Source organism: Aethalodelphis obliquidens, unplaced genomic scaffold (genome assembly GCF_003676395.1).
Source record: "Aethalodelphis obliquidens isolate GAN/ISIS:26980383/991018 unplaced genomic scaffold, ASM367639v1 scaffold10, whole genome shotgun sequence".
Classification (NCBI taxonomy): domain Eukaryota; kingdom Metazoa; phylum Chordata; class Mammalia; order Artiodactyla; family Delphinidae; genus Aethalodelphis; species Aethalodelphis obliquidens.
Window position 1 is genome coordinate 42933977 of NW_020837954.1, and position 22321 is coordinate 42956297.

Genomic DNA, 22321 nt, shown 5'->3' on the forward strand with positions numbered 1-22321 from the left:
CTTGGCGTCCTGTTTCTTTCAGAGCTCGTTTAAACATCTTTCCAGCCGAGTCCACATTCTTACATGCAATTAATTCTTTTATTTGGCTCTTTAATTGCTTTCATTCCACACAGTGAATCTCCTGGGGGGAATTCTCTAGTCCTTGAAGAATCTCAAGGACAAAATGGGTCAGAGGCCAAGAAGGTCTTCTCTTCTTTTTATCTTGGGAATTTGTGAAGCATGGGGAGGGGTGAGACTTGAGCTCTCGAGGTTGCAAGGAAAAGAATTCACTGGAAAGATGATAAGCCAAGCAGAGAGTCTGTTTTCTATAAGAATTTCTGAGTTGTCTTGAATGAAACTGGTAAGAGAGTATGCGGAGGATTCCTGAGCTGGCTGTTCTACTCAGTGCTTCTGGCACCAAACATAGAAGGCAATCCCAAAACGCTGGGGAGCTGTCCGTGGTGCTGTCCTCCCTTTCGTGTTGGTGACCACTTTAGGAAACAATTATTTCTCAACGATCAATGTCCTCCTGTACATGTCTATGCAGACACCCCCTAGCAGCCTGACTTCATTTAGTCCATATGAGCCTCTTATTAGTTAATTCTGAATATAAGTCTGGCTATGAAGTCAGTGATCCTAGAAGCCAGACTGCAAGCCACTCTGAATAAAAGTCTTTGGGAAAAGATGTATACGTAGATTCTTTAAAAGCATGGGTACGCTTTTCCTCTACTTGTAGCTTTTGGCACCATATCGCAATGCCTATCCTAGTAGTGACGGTATTATTCCACTCCTCCCTCCCCGACTCTCCCTTGTCATATTTTACATGTGCTGCGAGAACTTTATACCGATGTAATGAGCTCTCCAGTGACTTATAAATGTACCTGTCTAACCCCTTGTCTAGCTATCAATCTAGCACTATATCCATCTGGCAGGATATTGATCTAGCCACTGACCTGTCTACCCCTGTGGTGACAGTCAGTTTTTCCTTCTAGCTCTCTGCAGAAATCTCTTTGACAAATAACCAATCCTCTACCTTTTGCTCTCCCACAGCCCCACAGTACCCCACAGAGGTACTCTCTCGCTCTCTGTCTATATATATATATCTGTTAATTGATTGATTCACATGCCTTTAAATCAACTCTGATTTAGTATCTGGATTTGGTATCAATTCCTGCCTTTTTCTACTTCTGTAATTATCATTCCTTTACATTCAAATAGTTAATTTCTTGAGAGAGTCATAAGTCTCAAACCTAAAAGACCATAATTATTCTGATCACTTGTTTATGTAACTCCTCTGAATTTCAAGTGTAGAGAATAAATGACAGGTGATATCTTGATATTCAGACTGACTAAACAAACTCTTGGGTCTAGGAGAAGGAGGAGGAAGGGGAAAAAGAGAGAATGAGACTATTAATAGGATGGAAGGTTAAACAGATATTGGAAGAGGAAAGAGCTTGCCAGGTAAGACTGGAATAGATTGCCATGAATGTTCTACAGACATCCTCAGAAGGAAATGGGGCGATGCAGCCAGTGCTCTAACTCCCAGGTCCCTGAGCTTGGTTATGTAGTTCAGATTGAACATATTTTCTCTCCGTCTTTCATCACCAGGCATTGTGAATCATGTTTGCTTGGCCACCTGGGAAAATCCAAACAAGGAGTTGAGATTTCCAGTGAATTTAAAGTCTAACCAAGGGCTCCTAAACTGCAGGTGTACAGATTGAAAGATCTAGGAAATGACACCTTCTTTTCCTGTTTTAGCTTCTACTGGTATCTGTGCCAATGTGTTAAAAGTATAATGAAGCTTAAATTAAATCACAACCTTTGGTATGTGCATATGTGTGTGGCTGGTGGAGGGGTAGAGGCAAGCATTGGAACAAAAAAGCCCAAATGTCTCCTCAGACGAGAAGATGAGTGAAGTGGAGAACACCCAATGCTCTGACATTGAAACCCTGGGAGAAGAGTGGAATATATGGGGTTGGAGATAGTCATTATCCTATTGATATAAGAGGAAGCAAGAGGCCAGGGAAGCTGGAGTAATTTTTTTCCATAAAGGGAAAATGTAGGGGTTTACCTACATATATCTTTTATTTTGGTTTGAGACTCCAAGGAGGTAAATGTCCTTACTATGTACACTGCCCCTTCCTCAAACTCAGTGTACAGCCAGCCTATGGTGACTGAGTACCAATGAATTCTGTAAGACGGTTTGCCTCTCAAATGACCTTAAAATTTTTATACATTCAAAGAACTAATGAAGTATAAAATGTTATTTTAACGTATGTTGAGACGTCTTGTATAGCCCACTCTGCCTGTACGAAGAGTTACAGTATTGCCGATATGCTGGAAATGCATTCCTAACTGCTCACAAAGTTGGACATTGTCTATGATTTGATTCCACTGATGCAAGCATACTCTCAAAGTAGATGTGTTTCCTACAACAGGCTCTAGACTCTGCGTGAGAATATCTCCAACATAAATTCCCCCGAATTTCTATATACAATCAGATCATTGCCCACCCCCACCCCGCCATAATATTCTAATTCTTCTTGTTGTTCATGGCACATGTGACTTCAAGGATCAATGACTAATGAACCAAAGTTCTAGAAATTTAGGTCTCTGCTGTGATGAAGTGGAAGATCTTCAGGATCAATAAAATACCAGATTCCTTAAAAATTGCTTTTCATGTTCTCACAGCAGCTCCTGATTATTTCTCCCTGGACCCCTTAAGATCAAAGTATTTTCTTTCTCATCCCATCATGATCCTATTAGGAGAGTCAGCTCTGACTCTCATCCTCTCTTGCCCCACAGTATGAGATGACAGAAGAATTAAAACTCAGGAGAAGTCTATGACCCACCATTTCTTTGGTAAGTTTCAATTCTCTTCCTGGTCTCAGAGAGGACCAGCTATGCCTTTACTCACATCCACTAAAATGGTGCTCAAGGAATTGTCTACCCCCTCACAATTACTTCAGGTAGGGAAATATCTCCAAGTCCTTAGGAGAACTTGTTAGGTGGAGTTGGGCCCACAGTTCCTAGTAAATAAATCAAAGGACATTGGTCTTACACTAAATAATGGCACTGGCAAGAAGCAGAAAAAGGGGGGAAGACTCCCCTTACCTGGAGACAACAGGAGCGCTGTTTGCAAATGGGTACCAGACAGGGGAAGAAAGAAAAGGAAAGAGCATTAAGGTCCCATCTTAAAAGTGTCCCCAGGCTTTGTGGTTGCAGTAGCACAAGGAAAGCAGTGAGCTTAGTAGATGAGAACTGTGCAGCCACATGCAAAAGGCAGCAATTGGAGCATGCACAGCAGCAGCAACTGCAGCAAGGGGCGTGAGCTACTGGAGAGACTGCTGAGCACCAGGGGCCTGCAGCTGCAAACTTTCCCCACACCTTCCCTGCAGCTCTGAGGGCCAGGGATAGAGGAATGAGGATGGGGGAACCAAGCGGGTGGAGAAGAGACAGAGTTGGTCATTTGTGGTCTTCCATGGGATCAGGTTATCACATCCATTCTGTAAAGGAGTGAGAATCCAGTTATCTTGAAAACTGTATAGGTTGCAACCCTGACCCAGCTCTGAGTACCCCTAAAAGAATGACCTTGTGAAAAGGTAAATCCTGCAAAATGTTTTCCTTGAATAGTGTGTTATTTTAGAGAGAGAGCCTGGAGGTTGGAGGCCATGGACTCCTCCCATTTTGTATCACCTGTGCCTACAAAGTCACTGCAAAGTCCTTGTAATTAGTAGATGCTCATTAGAGATTTACTGTTGGTCACCTATTATGGCAAATATTTTTCATAGATCCTGTGGAGCTGCATCTCTGGATGGTGTTTTGTTTCAGAAAGGACAGGCTAAGTCAGAGTCCAGATATTCTGGACCAGGGAGACTGTCATACTGAAAGCTATTGGTAGATGGAGATGACAAATACAAGGTCCCTGCATGGCCTGGGAACCATGGTTTTTTTAAAGATGTACCCAGCACAGGTCATCCCTAGCCCCTGAGTTTTCACTTATGCTAAACTCTCTTAGATTTCAAGATCCAAAAATTAAAACATTCTTGTAACATACCACATTTTCACCTTGATGGTGTCTTAGTGCGGCACCTCACTCCCTGGTTCTTGTCAAATAAAAGTCTGGGAACATCCTGTTACATACTCCTGGTGCAGCTGGCGACTGAGGGAGATTGCTGAGGAAGGAGTGGGGCAGGGGGTGGGGGAAAGTGTCTGTAGATTGTTTTTTCTAAAAATCTCTAAGAATGCCACTCAGGTCTGTAATCCCATATTCACAGCCACTGAAAACACATATGGATCCAGAATCTTTATGGTACATAAGCAGGGAGAACAGCAGTTGACTTTTTCTGGTTTCTCCCATATGGAATTCCAAGGGGTAATGGATCAGTGGATCTCCTTACTACACTGAGATGATAGATAGATAGATAATAGATAGATGATAGATAGATAGATAGATAGATAGCAAGAGAACTTGTTCATTCTGCTCCTTCTATGAATCTGGACAGAAGAACCCCTCCTGCACCCCAGGTTCCAGTGGAAACTAGAGATCCAAACACATTAGTGTATCCAGGGAGGCCAAGGGGCAGCTCTTCCAGAAAGATCCCTGCTGCCCTGGTTTTTACTCAGACATCCCTCCCAACACCAGGATCATCTTTAGCACTGTGAGAGGGCTTTAAGTCAGCTGACCTGCACCATTTGCTGGTCATGTCTACACGAATCTGAGACTTTCCACTTAGCAGTTACGGATGGGTCAGTGAGATCCAGGTAGACCAACTCTTAGTGACATGATATCTCCAGGGTGTTTTTCCTACTGTTGCTGATGAGAGAAGCTGGAGCTGAACTTTCCCCTGCTTTGATCCCCAGGGTCGGGTGAGAGTCATTTATCCCTGCTCAGACATCCCAGGGACAAGCAGGAAGCAGCATAGCTCTGAGTATTTGGAAGCATTTGGGCAGCTCGTTAGGGTGAGCCCATGGATGTGGTAAGAGGGGGAGCAAACAGGCCTCATTCCTGGCGGAGAGAGCTTTCCTTTCCCACCTGAGGCTTCCAAGGTCCAGACCCAGGCCTCACATCCTTGACCATGCTGCTCAGAGTTGCTCTCAGCTGTCCACTGCTAGACCCCAGGGCTCCCTCTATTGCAAGGCAACTGTGTTTCCTATTCATCCTCCCTTATTCCCTCCCCCAACTTGTCCAGAGCATTTAATCTCACCTCTGAAGTCTGTTTTGTTTGCCAAGAATAGAATCTCCTATTTCAAATATAGTCCTTTACCTTTTTTTGTAATGCAATTGTCATTTTGACCATGCACACACTATACTATGTTGTACTGAATGCCTAAGACTCTCCCATGTAGCAGTGATAATGAAAAGCAATTTCCGCTGTGTAGTTTCTCACTCTGAGAACAGTAGGACATTCTGGAAATCAGGATGGGGTTTCATTTGACTCTGAATCTAGACAATCAACTTTTATGACCTTTCAACTTGTGCTCTAATGCCAAAATATGAGGAGATCTGAAGAAACTGAAAATGAACCCTATAGACAATAGAAACTGACAGAAGACTGACACCTTTCCTATTGGCACCTTCCATCTTGGCATCTTGGTCACTGGGAAGATCTGGAGGCATATCACACCGATAGCTCGATAAAATCCTTATTTTCTCACCTACTCCCTCCCCCAGGACTGGGCTCCACCAGGACTCTGCTTACATCTCCTTGGACAGAAAATCCAATGCAGTAAAATGGGGTCCTCAAATGAGGAGTAGCCACAGGCATTCATGTTTGGCCAAGTCTCTTGAAGACCGCAAGGTTTATCTTAGGTCACTCTCTGTCCAGCTGTTGAATGGGGTTTATTGGCGAGGCAGAAAAGAAGAGTCTCTTTACTGGTAGAATAAAGTCATGGATGGACTTCCCACCCATTCTTCTTGCCTGGAGAAGACTGCCTTCTTTTTAGCTACCCTGTGCGATCCTTTGTCCTGCTTTCATTTCCACATAAGTAGCTGGGACTGTGGAAATCGATGACACTAGTTTACAATGGCCTTAGGTGTCTGCTATGTCTATCCAATCATGAAGATGTGCATTAAATGCACAAGGGAGATGAGAATGAAGTAGGGCAGGTGTTGAGACAATTTCTGAAAATATTCTGGGTGGCAGGAGCACAATCTGGGAAGCAAGGGAACTGGAGATTTTCTCTTTTCTTCCAGCACTCTTTGGCAATCAGACTCATGGCAACATCTTCTTAGGTGGCCAACAAGAGGATGAATAATGGAAGGCAGAGAGGGCTTCTGCCTCTCCAACAGCAGGTGTAAAACCAGTGTGGGCACAGAACTGGTCAGGTCTGCAGAGAGAGTCCCCAGAAGACAAGGGGAACTGAACAATCATTCGTGTCTGAGAAGAAGAACTGGGCATGAGCCTTTGGGAGCATAGTCGCCGAATCTCTTAGATTTGTCCTTGAGTGAAAGGCTTCACGCTGCTCTTTGTCATGTGACTATGAAGTAGCTGCAGAATCATCACCTTTTTTGACAAACAAGTAGGTCTCACCGTTCTATCCTTCATGAGGTTCCAGCAGCACATCTCTCCTGAAGGGGAGTGTGAATGACCTCCTCTTGATATTTCCCAAGAGGACTCTTACCCACATATATTCCTCCAACACTTTCAAAGTCGTAGCTTCTAATCATTTTCTTCAAGGGAAGAAATCTTTCCTTACTACTACCTTGGTTGCAATGTAATCAGTCCCTTAGGCAGGTATCCCAAGATGCAGGGCCTGAGGAAAGGAGGAGAGGAGGCCACGTCTCTGGTGTGGGATGAGGGTTATCTCAAGACCTGGGTGATACGCTCATTTGCAGATGTCAAGCCAAGGCAGACTTCTGTGAACCGTCCAACACCTGTTTCTCAGAGATCAACAACAAGCAAGCCCTTCTACTGGAGTCCCTTCCATTGGAAAACCTGTAAGACCATACTCTGGGCCTGCCCAATGTCAATCCTTTTCCAGGACCCTCCGGCTAAGGAGATTTCCATACCTGGAGTTAACTACTTTCCTTTTGCAGACTCAATTTTCTGCTTTCGGGACTGCATTATCCTAAAGTAGTCTGAATAAAGTACCCTACCTTGGGCTAGAACAGAGGTAGAGTGGGATGGGGTGGGATGTCAAGGGAAGGATGAACAGCTCAGGATTCCAGACTGCACGACTAGCTCAGAAGGCAGCTTTCTCTCAGAGAGCTCTCAGAAGCGTGGCCTCTGACAATTGGTATACCTTTCCATGTTTTGCTCTACCCAACTGTGAAATAGCCAGATAAAACACTTACCTCCATGAAGGACAAAGGGGCCCATGGGCCACTCTGCAAGTGAATAACCTGCCAAGCACTCAACGGAGGTTGGGAGATGCAGCAGAAGACTCAAAGCATCATGGCAAGACGGGCTCCAGCCCCCATCCCAGACCCTCCCCCATTCAATCCGGGCTAGAAAGTGAGGGGTGGAAGGGGAACAAGGCAGGGAAGGGGCAGAGGCATGCATCGCATTACATTCCTTTCTTTATCTTCTCCTCCCCACCCACCAAGGAGTTTGCACATTTACAGGTGACTCTGTGTGTCACAGAGTCATGGTGGGGGGCTGTGAGGATGGGGAGTGCAGGGGACATTGGTAATCAGGTAATTGGAGCACAAGGCAGAAGTAACTCATTAGGGTCATGAGGGGTTGAGGCTGCAGTGTGTCCAAAAGGTGAAAAAGGAGGACGTGGAAATAAGCTATGGCTAAGAAGGCAGAGATGATACCGAAACAGGGTAAGAGCGAGAATACAGGAGGGAAAAGAATAAAACAAGTCCATTGGTCAAAAGGAGGAAGGAGGAAAAGGAAAGAAAAGGGGGGAGAAAAAAACATAGTTTCTTTTTGTTGTTGTTGCTTTTCAACTTGTTTAAATTTTTTCTTTCTTTTTGTTGTTTTACTTTGTTTTGTTTTGTTTTTAAGAATCTCACACCTGATAGTCCACGTTCCATCCATTTCGGTTCACCAAGGACAATGAAGAAATTCTCTTGCCTTTCGTATTCCTCCTCATCTACTATTTTAACCCTTACGGTTTTCCTGTAGGGACAACAAGAGAGAGAGTGTCGACTGGGTCGGTAGATTGGTTGGTCACCCGGAGCCCAGCCTTTAAAATCATTCCCCATCACTCCTGGCACATGCAGCTCAGTGCTGCCATGGTGGCTTTTGACAGGACTTGGTGGATTGAATTGCTCTTGTGTCAAAAATGGTCTTAGCTTTTCTTATCTCCTTGGTCATAGTTGTCCTTACAGGTGAGAGGGAAAGGGAGCCAGGAGGCAAGGAAAAGTTGGCAAAGGAAGGGATCCAGAAGGACAGGAGGGAAATGGGAAGGAAAAAGGGGGCTGAAGGTGGGGAGGAGTCATTTTCGATCCTGCTGACGGTTAGTAGGAAGTGAGTTGGGCAGCACATTCCACTGGGTGTCACATGGTAATTGGCATTTCTTTGGGCAGTAGGTGAACTGCTGGCCCATCGGGGGTGACCCAGGGCTCTTCTACAACAGGAAATATGTCAACAGTATCTATCTAGGGTTTTTTTTCCCTTCCTTGTGTCTATTCCCACTTGTTATGTGGGCCTCAGAAAGAAAATCTTAAAATGAAAGTATTTATGAGGTAGGGAAACCAGAGAGAGAGAGAGAGAGAGAGAGAAGGGAAGTAAAGAAGGCAGAATTCTATTATCTTTCTCATTCTTTATCTCACAGGGCTTCGGTGGTGGGAAGTAAAATAAATATGTATTAACCACGATAGGATGTAGTATTCCTTTAATATTTACAGCTGATGCACTCCTGAAAAATGTGCTAAAAATGATGTAAATCAGCAATTCTAAATCATCTTTGGACTTCTATCATATAGCGGTGATGTGTACCAAGGCCGGCTTAAATGCTGATTACCAAGGGTCTGGTGGACATGATAATGGAGGTTTCTGTTCATTTCTGGGTATCTCAACAAAGCACAGTGTCTTTTAATAAAACCAAATCATACGGGGAAGCAAAGTTTTCTTGAAAATCACTTCCTTCCAGAGACTGGCCTGAGGCTGGCTCAGGTCCGCTGTCTTTGGCAAAGTTGCCATGTGGGCCTGGGTCTCCCTGTGTGGCTTCTCCTGTTCCTTCAGGGAACCACAGTGGTGTCAACGGGTCCTAATAGTGAGCCCTAATTGTTATTTTCTGCTTTTTTTTTTTTTTTGGTTTTGTTTGTTTTTTTTTTGTGGGTTTTTTTTCTTTTCTTTCTCTCTCTCTCTCTCTCTTTTTTTTCTTCTTTTTTGGCCTGGGACCTAAATGCTCTCTAAAGGGCAAAAAAGTGCTAACAAACATAGCCTAAAAAGTCTCATCAGAGCCTCTGATGTTCCTGTTCCATCTGAAGACAGGCTCAGCTTTGTGCATTTGTGGTGTGTGTGTGTGTGTGTGTGTGTGACCTTCTGGGCACTTTTTGGACACCTTTCCACACCTTGCTCATTGGACAAAAGACAAAGCTCACTGATTGTCGAGAAGCATTTTCTGGGAATCTCTCTTGCCCTAGATATGGTACTCTACGGCTGTCTAAGGGATATGAGCCTGGCCTGTCTTTCCACTGCAGGGACTCTGCTGTGGGATGGGAAGGGGGTGCTTGCTCTGTGACCATGGGCATGGTCTGCAGGAGCATGATTGACAGCTCCCCCTTCCACAGTATGATCCATCCAGAAGAGGATTTTCTGACTGCCTATTGGAGGCTGGGGTGTATGGGGCCATTCAAATCAAAGGCAAAAGCTGCGACTGAGAAGTCCTGTGACTTCTTGGGGAAGCCTCACCTCAGGTCAGAATCCTCTCTCCCACTCTTCTAACTGCCTTGACACCTAGATGCCCTGCAGAGGGAAGACAGAAGACGGCAGGTAGGCCTTTGACCTAGACCTAGAACTCAAACCTGTACTTTCAGCTCAGTCAAGGTCAGGGAGAGAAAAACACACTTGCTAGCAGGGATTCCTAAAGCCTGTCTTGGGGAATGGGATGAACCACAAACAGAACCCCAATATAAATACATTGACTGTCAACATCCAGAGACTATCAGCTTAGCCCTGAGAAGAGCTGCGCCACAGATCTCTGTGCTGAGAGCTGGGCCAGTTTCCCAGGGCTGCCCTTCTGCCTGGGATTGCACTATCTTTTTCTTCCTTGTATCCTAAACCACTCAGGAGAAGCAGAGAGCCTCATATATGATACTCTCAGGGCTGTGGCTGGTGTTTTTTCTCTCTCGCTTTCTCTCCCTTGCGTTTTTTTCCCCATATCCATCTCCCCATCCCACAAAAAACTGCCATGGGGTCTTGAGCATCCCCCTTCCAATACCATGTGACAGGCTGGCAGGTGCTAGGACAGAGCTGGGTGCAGAGAGAATAGAGGGAGAGGGAGGGGGGAAAAGAGAGAAACAGAAAAGAAACAAGGGACAGTGAACCAGAGAGGCAGAAGAAAGGGGAAGAGAAGGAGACAAATGGATTGGAGAAAGGAGGAAAAAGAAGAGGAGAGGAGAGTGTTAACGTTAGTGTGCAGGACAGGGTGCTACACCTTTCTGAAAACTCATATCCACCATGTGGGGGCCCATCATCTCAATGAAGTAATTCTTGTTTTTCTCATGCGCCTCATGATCAATTACCTTGATGTGAATTATTTTGCTGTGGATGGAAAAATAAGTATCATAAACAAGGAGCAGAGTGGGGGGCCAGCCAGCCAGGATAAGAAACGGAAAGAGAAAGAAACAGTGAAAAGATCTAGAAAAGTCAAAGTTTGCCCCAACACCATAGGGACACGGAGGAGAGTGGCTACCCCAGGTCCCCTTCCAGCCCCACTGGGCTCCTCCTGGGCTTCGTGTGGCTTTATGGCATGATCAGACTGGAGCTCAGGCTTTGAAGTCAATGGATCTAGGTTCTAATCCTGGATATGCTAGGTGATCTTGGACGAATTATTTCCCTGAGACACAAAGGGGTTGAATAATGCGTAAATTACACCATCTCAGGGCAGTCGTGAGAGCTACGAAATAATATACGTAAAAAGGCTCAGGCATTCAGGTTCTCCTAAAGCATTTGCTTCCTTACTCTCTCTTGCTTCTGGGGCAAGGGGGAATTTAAAACAATTTTTTTTTCTTTTGAAATTAGCTGATACCGACTTGAAAGTTGTATTTTATAGAAAGGGCAGTGTGGTGGGGGGGCTGCAGTTGGAGCCTGTCCCTTTCTCTGTGGTGGTGGCTATCACAGGGAAGCCAGGAGGGCCATGTGGCTCAAGTCACACCTTCTGGTAATTCACAGCAGGCATCGAACACTACCGACCTGATCTCCAAATGAGCTTCTGCACTCAGAGGAACACACTGGCTGGATCACAGGAACTCTAGGGCTCTCTGAACTATGATTAGTTCATAAATCCTACAATGATCTTGTGACTAGCACAATTATGTTTTTTCTTTGTGTTAAAAGGAGTTGTTTTGTTAATTTAAACATTGAAAATTATAAACCAAGCCAGGAACCCTGTTTTGCATTTCTTTACTTTAGAAAAATGTATTACTAGGAGCTTTAAAAACAGAGGTGGACCTGAGCTTCTCCCAGCCTTTGCTAGATGAGGGGGATATTTCCGGATCAGACCCCGGACAAGATGTTTAAAGGTCTCTCCCAGAGGGTGTGAGACATTGCCGGACGGGGGTGGGCATGGAGCTGAGGCTCCCCTCAGCGGTGGGAAAGAAGGGGCCACGCAGAAGCTCTGCTCAGCTGCCCACGGGCATGCATCCTTTCGCACACGGATGCCCCGAGCGAGGCCTGCCCTTTGTTGAGAAGACCAAGGCCTTCCGCTCCAGCCTTTATTCTTTCGTGTAAAGTAGGAATATTGCTACATTCTGACTTGGAACAAACTCTCAGCTCTCCCGTGTTTCCCAAGTCACCGTTAGAGCTTTGCATGTCGACAGAGCTTCTGTCGGCCACACTGTCGATCCCGTAGAACAAGATGTGGGTCCGTCGCTCCTGAAGTGAATGTAAGAGCAGTTACTAACCCACCCAGCTCCCGCCACCCCAGTGCTTCAGAAACAGACTCCAAACCCTCCTCACTTGCTACACCCACCCCCAGTCACAGGAAAACCTGGCTGGTCACCAGAGATCGTGTGAGTGTCCCGCCTCTGAAAGGCCACAATACTTTGGCCTTCCCTCCTCCAGGGCCATGGCATTGGGATGAGAGACTGCCACCTGGGATCAAACCCAGCCCCCTCCTGGGCCTCAGGCAGCTTGCTAAAGCTCGCCAAGTCTCATTTGTAAAGTGGAATACTAATACCTCTTCATAGCGTTCTCAATTGAGAAAATGCATGCAAAGCACTTGGCAAGGTGTACGTTTCCTCGTAAATATTTAATAAATAGCAACTATCATTACTAAGAGTAATATGACCCCAGTCTGGTGGTTTGAGAGTAACATGTAAAGAAATCTTTTCATCTCCAGTCACTGAGTCAGAGAATAAAAGGAAATCAAGCAATAGAACTGGTGACCCAAGAGGTGGTACAGGCTGGAAATAGATGTCAGGTCAAGAAAGAATTGGATAAACCAGGATGGGAGATCCCAAATGGGTTCTTAGAGGGGCTTGGCATGTTAAAGGTGGTAGCATGGAGACAGACTCTTATATTCTCCCCAAATCTGGTTTTGTGCCCCTGTCAGTGACGAGCTCTTGGTTGGACACACCCCACGTCAGACACAGCACGGCTTGTGCTTGTTTGATTTTTAGTGAACAGATAAACAGAAGGAGAGAAGCCACTGACAACTTGGTTGAAGACAGGGAAATGAGGCCAGACATTAAGCAGCGGCAAGAGAAACTTAGGTGAGCTAGGTGGAACCCCCAGCTGGAGGGCATCATGCGTGGGGGAGGTGCGGTGTGAGCCTCCCTCCCTGAGGTGGCTCGTGCGGAAGGCACCACATCTGTTTGGGCTTAGGGTGTTACCTTGCCCGGAGAAACCCGAGAAAGTTCGCAGTTCTGCTCAAACCACACGTGAGGCCACAAGAACATTTAAATTTATTAAGAGTCACCAGCCAGGTCTCGCGTTCTCTTTCCAAACTTGTTCTCCCCCATTTCAGTCGATGACACCATCATCTATCCAAACCCAGAATCACCCAAATCCTTCCTCTCCCTCATCCTTCTCCATCACCAGCCCGACGCCCATCTCTGACCTGAAACATTTAATGCGCCCATTCTGCTATCAAGACCTAGATCAAAGCACTATTACCTCTCCCTTGGACTTTACAACAGCCTCCTAAGAGGTTTTCCTGCTCCTGACTCTGCCCTCTTCCTTAAATCCCTTCCCTAAATGACAACCAGGGTTATCTATTGAAAATAAAATCCAGGTCCTATCACGCCTCATTAATTGGAATAAATACAAAGTCTTTACCACTGCCTATAGGATCTTGTATAACCCAACTTAATTCATCACGTGGTCCATGCTTATCCTCGTCCTTTTGGTTGTCTCATAAACATTCCTTCCTCGGTGTGGCCTTCCATGGCCACGTTATCTCTTTGGGTCTCCCTCCCCACCATGCCTACCTCTCCAACCTGGGTCACCTTCTATCATGTTCCATCATGTTACTTCCTCAGTTCATTCCCTTCAGTGCACCGATCACAGCCCAAAGTCAGCTGGGTAGGTTATTAACTTACTTGTTTACAGCCTATCTGTCCACATTACAGTGTAAGCTCCCTGAGGACAGGAGCATGTCTTTCTTACTTGCCACTATAGTCCTAGTGCCTGGTGTAGAGGAGGCCCTCAATCATATCTTCCCAAGTGACTTGCTAGTGGCAAATTTCTAACGCATTAGAAATTCACAAAATTTCTAATTTCATGAAATGAATCTGAAATTCATGAAATTAATCATGAAGCTGAAGCTTCATGAAATAACTCTACTCTGCCTTTTCACAGTAAAAATGTAACTCATTAGGAACAAAAAATATACTGAAGGCTACTTTGATGGAATGACTAAGCATTCTCAGTGGCACAAAGAGGCCAGAAGCCCAAATGTCATTGAACTACACCCTCAGTGTACTTAACCTACTCTATTTGTCCAGTCTTCAGGAGCTCTCTCCAACAGCAAGCAGGGATCTAACTCATGGGTTTAGGCTAGGGCTTTTGAGCCCCGTATCTCTCCTATTCCCAATTCCTCCTTCTGCCCAGTGGCAGTTACTAAATGGTCATGGGGTCAGACCATCCCAAGCAGCTGCTCCTAAGAGCCAGTAATGCTTTCAGAGGCTCTAGGCCTGCACCTGCCTCTCCTCCGAGCCTTCTGTGGAAGGAGGTTCCAAAGCATGCAGCGTTCCCAGCCAAGACCTAACTGTGCTGCCTGGAAAAGATGCCCCCAGGAGCTCGCCCACCGGCAACCTGGAAGGGATTAGGAAACACGTTTCTGGGCTTCCTGGCTGGCCTCTCAGAACATTCCTTTATACGAGGACACCCAATTCCAAATCAGGACTTGTGAATTTCACTTTACACAAGGAAGGAATCTAATGTAATATATGCATTTACGTTGCCTTCAGCACCATGAGAACTTTCTTATTTCATCCTTACTTCAGCCACGTAAACTAGGTATTATTCCTTCCACTTTAAATAGGAGGAAACAGAAACTAACACACCATTGTAAAGCAATTATACTCCAATAAAGATGTTTAAAAAAATAAATAAAGATGAGAAAACAGATGCTCAGAGAGGTTAAGTAACTTTCCCGGAGTCACACAGCTAGTAAACAGCAGAGTTGGGATTTTGGCATATGTCCCCTATTATTCCTATAGCTTATTTTGTACAAGCGGGTGGGTAAACTCTGGCTGCCATTCCCAAGCTGTGGCCACAGTAAGAACTCTAGAATTCTCCCATTTAAACTCAGGCAGCATAGGCAGGTAATAAAGGGATCTGCCTCTGCTTTGCGATGTGAGTAGCTGGCTTCTTAACCCTTTGGCCCTTCCTTGCTGGAAATAATCTCTAAAGAATCTCTGACTTGGTGACCTCTTCCCTCCTGATTTCCACTAAATTACTCTTCACCCCATCAACAAAGGTTCCTTTTCATCATTTCTAAATTTATCCCGAGTGTTCCAGGCCACCTAATGCTCACAAAGCTTCCTTGACCTGGGGCTGCAGGACGGAGCTGGCAGCAGAACTGTCAGCCTTTCTGTGGGAGCTTCCAGAAGGCTCACATCCGTGTTGGGTTCTTCTTTTAGTCCTTTTTATCTCCCTAGTTGGTGCCAGCAGCCCCCATCTCTTGCTTTGTCAAGTTTCTGGCTTTGAACCAGGGCTGAAAAAGCCCTCCCACCTCCAATCGCAGCCTGACAACCCAACACTGACCCGACCCCGACCCCGACCAAGGTCTGGGGAAAAAGCTCCACATCTCACGAGAAGGCTTAGGATGCTTTCGCTGATCTTTCTCTTGAACATAGGTGTGGCATAGGGTCCCCGAAAACAGCGCTTCTCAAACATTGGTGTGCATATGTTTTCCCTGGGAATCTTGTTAAAATGTAAATTCTGATTAGGTAGGTCTGGTGTGGGGCCTGAAAGTCTGCATTTCTAACAAGTAACCTGGGTATTCCTATGCTGCTGGTCCAGGGCCCAGCACTTTTGGGGGAATTCTCTCTGACTCTACTAAAAACTTAGGGAAAAGGAGGCAGCTACTCAAAAACGACTGCCAGTCAGGGAGAGGGGGGGCTGGAATCAAAGTGCAGCATTTCAGCCAAAGACTGGAGTTAGGTCCATTCTGACACTACATTTTGAGAGGGAAATTGGAGCGCACCCAGAACAGGGAGACTAAGATGATGAAGAGTCTAGAAACCATGTTTCAAATGAATTGACTAATATTTATATCTTTTTTTTTTTTTTTTTTTTTTTTTTTGTGGTACGCGGGCCTCTCACTGTTGTGGCCTCTCCCGTTGCGGAGCACAGGCTCCGGATGCCCAGGCTCAGCGGCCATGGCTCACGGGCCCAGCCGCTCCGCGGCATGTGGGATCTTCCCGGACCGGGGCACGAACCCGTGTCCCCTGCATCGGCAGGCAGACCCTCAACCACTGCGCCACCAGGGAAGCCCTATCTGACTGCTATTTAATAGTGCTTCCTTTATGCCAGGCACTGTTCTATTCTGGCACTTTAGTTATATTAAACAATTCAATCTTCACAACAAACCCATAAGGTAGGTACAGGTCAGGCAAGGTGCATACATCACCTCATTTAGTTAGTCTTCACCGTAACCCATGTAGGTAGGTACTGTTTTTATCCCCATTTTATAGATGAGGAACCAGAGGCCCAGAAAAGTTGAGACTAGCCCAAGATCACAGGTAAATGAGCGGCAGAGCTGGAATTTGAACTCAGACAGTGTGGCTCTAAAGACTGAGCTTCTAACTGGGATGTGATATGTGAATCTGGAGGAGAGATGTCTCCTGAGGGAGATGGCGCCCACTCCAAATGGTTCTGGGGCTGTCACAAGGGGTTCGTCCAAAGGACTGAGTCCATTGAAGGGGAGGCAGAATTCAACTCTACCACATACCATTACATCAAAGAGATGAACTGATTTAAAAGGGAGTTATCTCCCCTTTCCTTGTGGCTAGGGTGATGACCATGCATGAAAAATGCTGTGGAAAGGATTCTGCGTGCTACAGGAGATCAAGGAGATGACCTGTAAAGAAAGGTCGACACCCAGTGGTATGCTGGTAAACGTGCTCATTGGAAAAAAAAAAAGGAGCCCTGATTTGGGGTGATGCCTTCCATGGTGTAAATACTCCCACTATAGTCAATTTTAAGGTACTAATAGTTTGAACAACCAGCTTGCAAAAATCTTCAACACTTAACAATCAGGTCTCATGAACTGGTAGGAGCCAGTTCCAGCTGACCACTGACAGTGTCAGCTTCTGCCAACACGTTCGAGAGAGGTTATGTTGAGAAAAGGTAGTTCTGATCGATTTACAAATTATTTTACCACATGCTAGTGTTTGCTCAAAATGGGTAGCTATCTGAATGAGCTTATTCAAACAGGCCTTTGGGGGAAAGAAAAAGGCTCAAAGATTTGGCTTTTAAAAGGAATGTGGGTGGGTGACGAGGCTGTGGTAGATTGAATTTCTAAAATGTCCCCTCTTAGGTGGAGCCACTGCCAGTGGCTGTGGACTGCGCCCTCGGCTCCACTTGCATGATGGTCCTTGTTGTGGTTTGGTTTTATTTTGAGGAAAATATCCTGGGGTAAATTTTAGTCGACTGCAGCTAATTTGTTTTAGAGGAATTTTGTTGAAAAGAAAAGGATCATTCTGAACTTTGCAATGACCCCTTATACATTTTCTGAAAACGAAAATGATCAGCTATGTGAAAAGATTTTTCAAGGAGGATGTCTGCATTTTATGAAAAGCCAGAAGTTATTACAGGAAAGCAGTTGTTGAATCTTTCAAATATACTTGATCATGCACAAACTGTAAGTATTTTTTCTCTTAAACTGGAAATAAATCTATATCTGGGGCTTCCCTGGTGGCGCAGTGGTTGAGAGTCCGCCTGCCGATGCAGGGGACACGGGTTCGTGCCCCGGTCCGGGAAGATCCCACATGCCGCAGAGCGGCTGGGCCCGTAAGCCATGGCCGCTGAGCCTGCGCGTCCAGAGCCTGTGCTCCACAACGGGAGAGGCCACAACAGTGAGAGGCCCGCATACCGAAAAAAAAAAAAAATCTATATCTGTTAGAAACAATGTAGCCAAAAGATGTGAATCTGAAGAATTTTGTTGCCAATACTTTATAGCAAGTATAGGAACCAAAGTGATTTGAGTTTGTAAAAGTGCAAAATAGTATGAACAAAATTTGCACTATACCAGATTTGAACATCTAGTGAGATTCACATTCATACTAAGTTTTTAGCATTGTGTTCTTCTGCATTCATTTTTTACTTTTATTATAGGTTCAAAACCAATAAAAAAAAGTCCCATCTTACACAACATTGTAAATCAACTATACTTCAATGAAAAAATAAATAAAATAAAATGTCCCATCAAAGATGTTCTGCCCTAATCCCTGGAGCCTGTGAATATGATACCACCTCCATAATGTTATGTGATATGTTATGTTATACGATACAGTTGACCTTAAAATAGGGAGATTATCCAGGTGGGCCTGACCTAATCACAGGGGTCCTTAAAAGCAGAGAGCTTTTTTTTTGGCTGAAGAAGAGGAAGCCAGAGGGATTCATGCATGAATCCCTTTGAAGCATGAGAAGAACTCAATGTACTGTTTCTGGTTTCAAGATGGAGGGCATCACATGAGGAGGAATGCAGGCAGCCTCAAGGAGCAGAGTGGTCCCTGGATGACAGACAGCAAGGATGGGGGCCCTTAGACCTAAAGCCAAAAGAAATTGGATTCTGCCAACACCCTGAATGAGCTTGGAAGCAGACACTTCCCCAGAGTTTCCAGATAAGAGCCCAGCCACTCAAACTTTGATTTCAGCCTCGCGAGACCCTGAGCAGAGAACTCAGCCATGGCCATGCCTGGACTTCTGAGCTATAGAACTGTGAGATAGGTATTGTGTTACATCTCTAAGTTTATGACACATTGTTTCACAGCAATAGGCAACTAATATGAAAGGCTTTTAAAATTTTATAAAGTCAGGAACTGAGCCAGATAATCTCTTAGAACTGTCTTGCAGTGTCTATTTTGTAATCAGACTATGTCGTCCTGATGGCGGGGCCACTGTTAGGCTCTAAGGCGTCTTTGTGAAAAACTGAGAAAAGATACAGCCCTGGAGATACACAGCTTGGTGAGGAGAGAGCGCCTTCCTCCGGCTTGCAGAGCAGCATGTCAGGGCACTGGGCTTGGTGTGGAGAGTGCTGGCTAGATTTTCAGCCTCCACTTAAGGGTCTTTATGCAGTGCACAACCTGCACCACTGTACATGGCAGTCCTGCTTGGCAGACTTTTGCCTGATTCATTAAGCCACACACATGCCTGAACCAACAAGAATGTGGGACAGGTGGAGGCAGAGACATGGATTTCATTGAAGAACTTTCTGCAACCTGGGGGAGTGGCCAGGGAGGTACAGAGTGGGAGGGAAGGATATCTGGGTCTGTAAGGAGGAGCGTGCACAAATGACCTTTGCTGCTTTGGCATCTATTCTGGACCTTTCTGATGAGCCCGCTGCTGCTTGCAACTTCTCCATACCTATGACTAGCTGTGCCGATCAGGGAAAACCCACAAGGATGTGGCTTCCCCTAGGCAAAATGCAGGAACATTCTGTCTCCACTGACAATTAAGACCCGACCGCTGGGCAAGTCGAGGGGTGCGCACCCACATATCTGAGGACTTGACGTGCATTCTGTCCATTTGGGAATGTCTGGGCTCATCACTGGGCACTGTAACTCATGACCAATTCCTTTGCTCTCCTAATCCCCACTTTTCCCACACCTGAAGAGCGAGCCTCTTACCTGTGGCTAAAGGGTAAAGGACATCTGAAATGACTGTACGATTATGAACCTAAGGCTTCAGGGTATGGTCAGAGGCAAAATGGTGCCAAAAATCCCAAAGGGGCCACTCTCTGTTTCCCAAAGTTCAGGGCAAAATGAGGAAACATTTTAATTTCTTAGGTCTTCTAAACAGGCAGCCTTTCTTTTGAAGGCTGTCATGCCTCACAGAGCAGCTCTACAGGGTAGAAAAGATTTGAGATCACACATTTTTATCTCTCTACCTTTTCATAGAGGATAAAGACTGGACCCTTCATTCCAGGAATTAGATGCTCTCTGTGATGTCCATCCATACATCCACCCACCCACCCACTCATTATTGATCAAAAGCCTGTTCCCACTCTCATGGAGCTTATAGTCTAGTGGTATGAACATTTACAGAAAGTACCCTTTTGCCCCTGACCTTTGCTTTTATGGCATTTCCGTGGCATAGGAGGCAATATTAAGAAATGTAGTGCCTCAGTGGAGGGCATCAGCTTACATTCCTCAGGCAGCTCAAGTCCGTCTTGCTTTGAGTATACCGCAAACCTCAAGGAGGCTCCTAAGCTTGACTATTTCTCACGGCCACCACGCAAAGATAAAAGTCTCTTGTGTGCACTTGCTCACACACATGGGAAAGAGTGTGTTCCTCCATCGTCTAACTACAATGTCTCTGCTGGGAGAAGAGTGCTCTTCAAATCACAATAAAGATTTCTCCCCCTCTTTGCTGCCCTGTGGTGGGGAGTGCTTCATATTCCTGATTGTGTGTGTGTGTGTGTGTGCATATGAGTGGGGCTATGACGGGGTGGGGTGAGGGTAAGGAACGTTCCACTGTACAGTAGAGGGAGAATCTGGCCTTCTTGAAAGTAATCTCTGTAGGGGCCTTGCTTAGTTATCCTCAAAGGGGAATTAAATTTCCAATCCCCGTGGCAGTGGACATGTGTGGGTCTCAGTTCCATATGTGACTCAGTTACCTACAGGCCTATTTGGGTTCCAAGTGTGCCCTGCCTCACCCCAAGAGAGTGGGGTGGAGAGAGAGGACGATTCACAGCTCCAATCCTCTTCCTCTTCTAAGTCAACAGGGGGAGTAAAAAAAAAAAAAAAAAACCCACCGATGATCTGGGAATAAACCACTTCTGCGTCTTGAAATTGATAAATCCCTTTCTTGGAAAGGTAGTGAGAATAATCTAGAAAATCATTTTTTTAACAGTGTGTCTGCTCCAGGTCCGAAGAGAACAAGTGACTGGTTATCCGATTCATGGCTTTGGAGATACTGGGTCTCACTGTCTTGTTTTCTCTCTCTGCTGGGGATCTCATTTTTTCAGAATGATTTTGATCCAAGCAGAAAGGAGAGAAGTTTGTACTGTAAAGATGTGAAAATTCAGGTCCAAGAAAAAGCTTCTAAAAATTAGAAAGAGAGAAGAGCTGGCTCCTCAGGACCTGAGTCAAACCCAGTCAAAGCTCCGCCTTCCACCTCACATCCCTGTGCACTCGAGCGCTTATAAAGCCCATCCTTCCGGTGGATAATTTCTAGAGATCCCAGTGAATAGCAAGTCCAGGAAAGATGACTGTCCCAGGTCTCGGTAGAGAAACTCCTTCAGTTAGTGACTTAACTGCATGGAAGATGAGCTGATTCTACAAGCGTTTTGTTGACTGAACCAATCCAGTACTAAGCTAAGGCAGAGCTGCAGCATTCCATCCATTCACGTAGATATCCACAGGAATGCTGGCCCTGGGGCTGTGCGATGCAGTGGGCCTGGATGAGAGGAGAGCATCCAGGTTACCTGTCAACCACTGTCACCATTTTTGGTGCATTGCGTCGTGCATCCCAAAAGGGTTGTCAGAAATTTCTGCCTATAAGACTGTTTTAAAAAAAAGACTAGCTGACTTTTTAATTTTATTTTGGCCGTGCAGCATGTGGGATCTCAGTTCCCCTACGAGGGATCGAACCCGTGCCCCCTGCAGTGGAAGTGCAGAGTCCTAACCACTGGACAACCTGGGAATTCCCTGCCTGTGAGATGTCTAAATGACCTGTTTTCCAGTTCAGGGTTCTTCCCTTCTTCTACCTGCCAAAAAGCAAATTCTTGCTTTGCACCACCTAGAAAGAAGGTGGGGCCCAGGCTCTCAAAGGGTTGGAGTCGGCAGGGCTGAGTCCTGGCCCCAGCTCAGGGCAGCAGTGCTGAGCACTGTACCCTCCACTCCAGTGTGAGGACCTAGCCTATTGCTAACTGGTGATCTCGGCAGGAACATAGTAGGCAAACTTCTCGAGGAATAGAGTCTAAAATCTGCAGGTGAGCTTTTCCCAAGGGTGAGGGGAATGGAAATCCTATTTGTTTTGTGTTAAAGGTCTGAAGTGCTGCTAATGGTCAATACAAGAGGCTGATACAGAATCGTGTAACAGATCCAGGGCTAGAACCGGGATGAGGCAAGCAAGGGAGCGGTGCAAAAGTTAAGGGTCCACCAGGCAACTCAGTAATCAAGATAAGTAATATTTTATTGCAACATTTAAAAAAATAAGAATTAATGTAAAAAATCCATAATGAACAAAATACCAAAATTATAAATAAAGACAGGACCCACCCTGTACTTGCATGACCCACCTCACCCTAATCCTAATTCATTCCAGGGGTCATTTGGTGCCTTGTGGGATAACGGAGAGGGTGTTAGGCTTGGAAGCAAACAACGGGAGTTTGAATTCTGCTGCTGCTTCTTATTTGCTGTCTTCTCCTAAGGCATTTACCCTCTCTGAGCCTATACAGGAGGCCTTATTTCTCTCTTGGGATTTTTGTGGATAATGACATGAGCAAAAAAGCACAACCCTTGCTTTTGGAAACTACAGGTCTCACTCAAATGTGTGTGTATGTGTGTGTGTGTGTGTGTGTGTGTGTGTGTGTGTGTGTGTGTGTGTGT

At 45.6% G+C, this 22321-nt stretch overlaps 1 protein-coding gene across 9 annotated transcripts in view; it reads right to left on the reverse strand.

Annotated features, from left to right (window-relative positions):
- SLC8A3 (solute carrier family 8 member A3) overlaps window positions 1-22321 on the reverse strand; it is a 124967-nt gene that overhangs the window by 5775 nt on the left and 96871 nt on the right. For 2 of the 9 annotated variants that reach the window (XM_027111773.1, XM_027111768.1), the window contains exons 2-3: window positions 7945-8048; window positions 3094-3111 (exon numbers count right to left, since the gene is read on the reverse strand). In XM_027111773.1, the coding sequence (XP_026967574.1) occupies window positions 3094-3111; window positions 7945-8048 (122 nt within the window). Of the gene's footprint in view, window positions 1-1919; window positions 1929-3084; window positions 3112-7942; window positions 8196-10531; window positions 10641-22321 lie in introns of those variants that run through there. The other 7 variants (XM_027111770.1, XM_027111767.1, XM_027111769.1 and 4 more) reach the window with 6 other exon arrangements.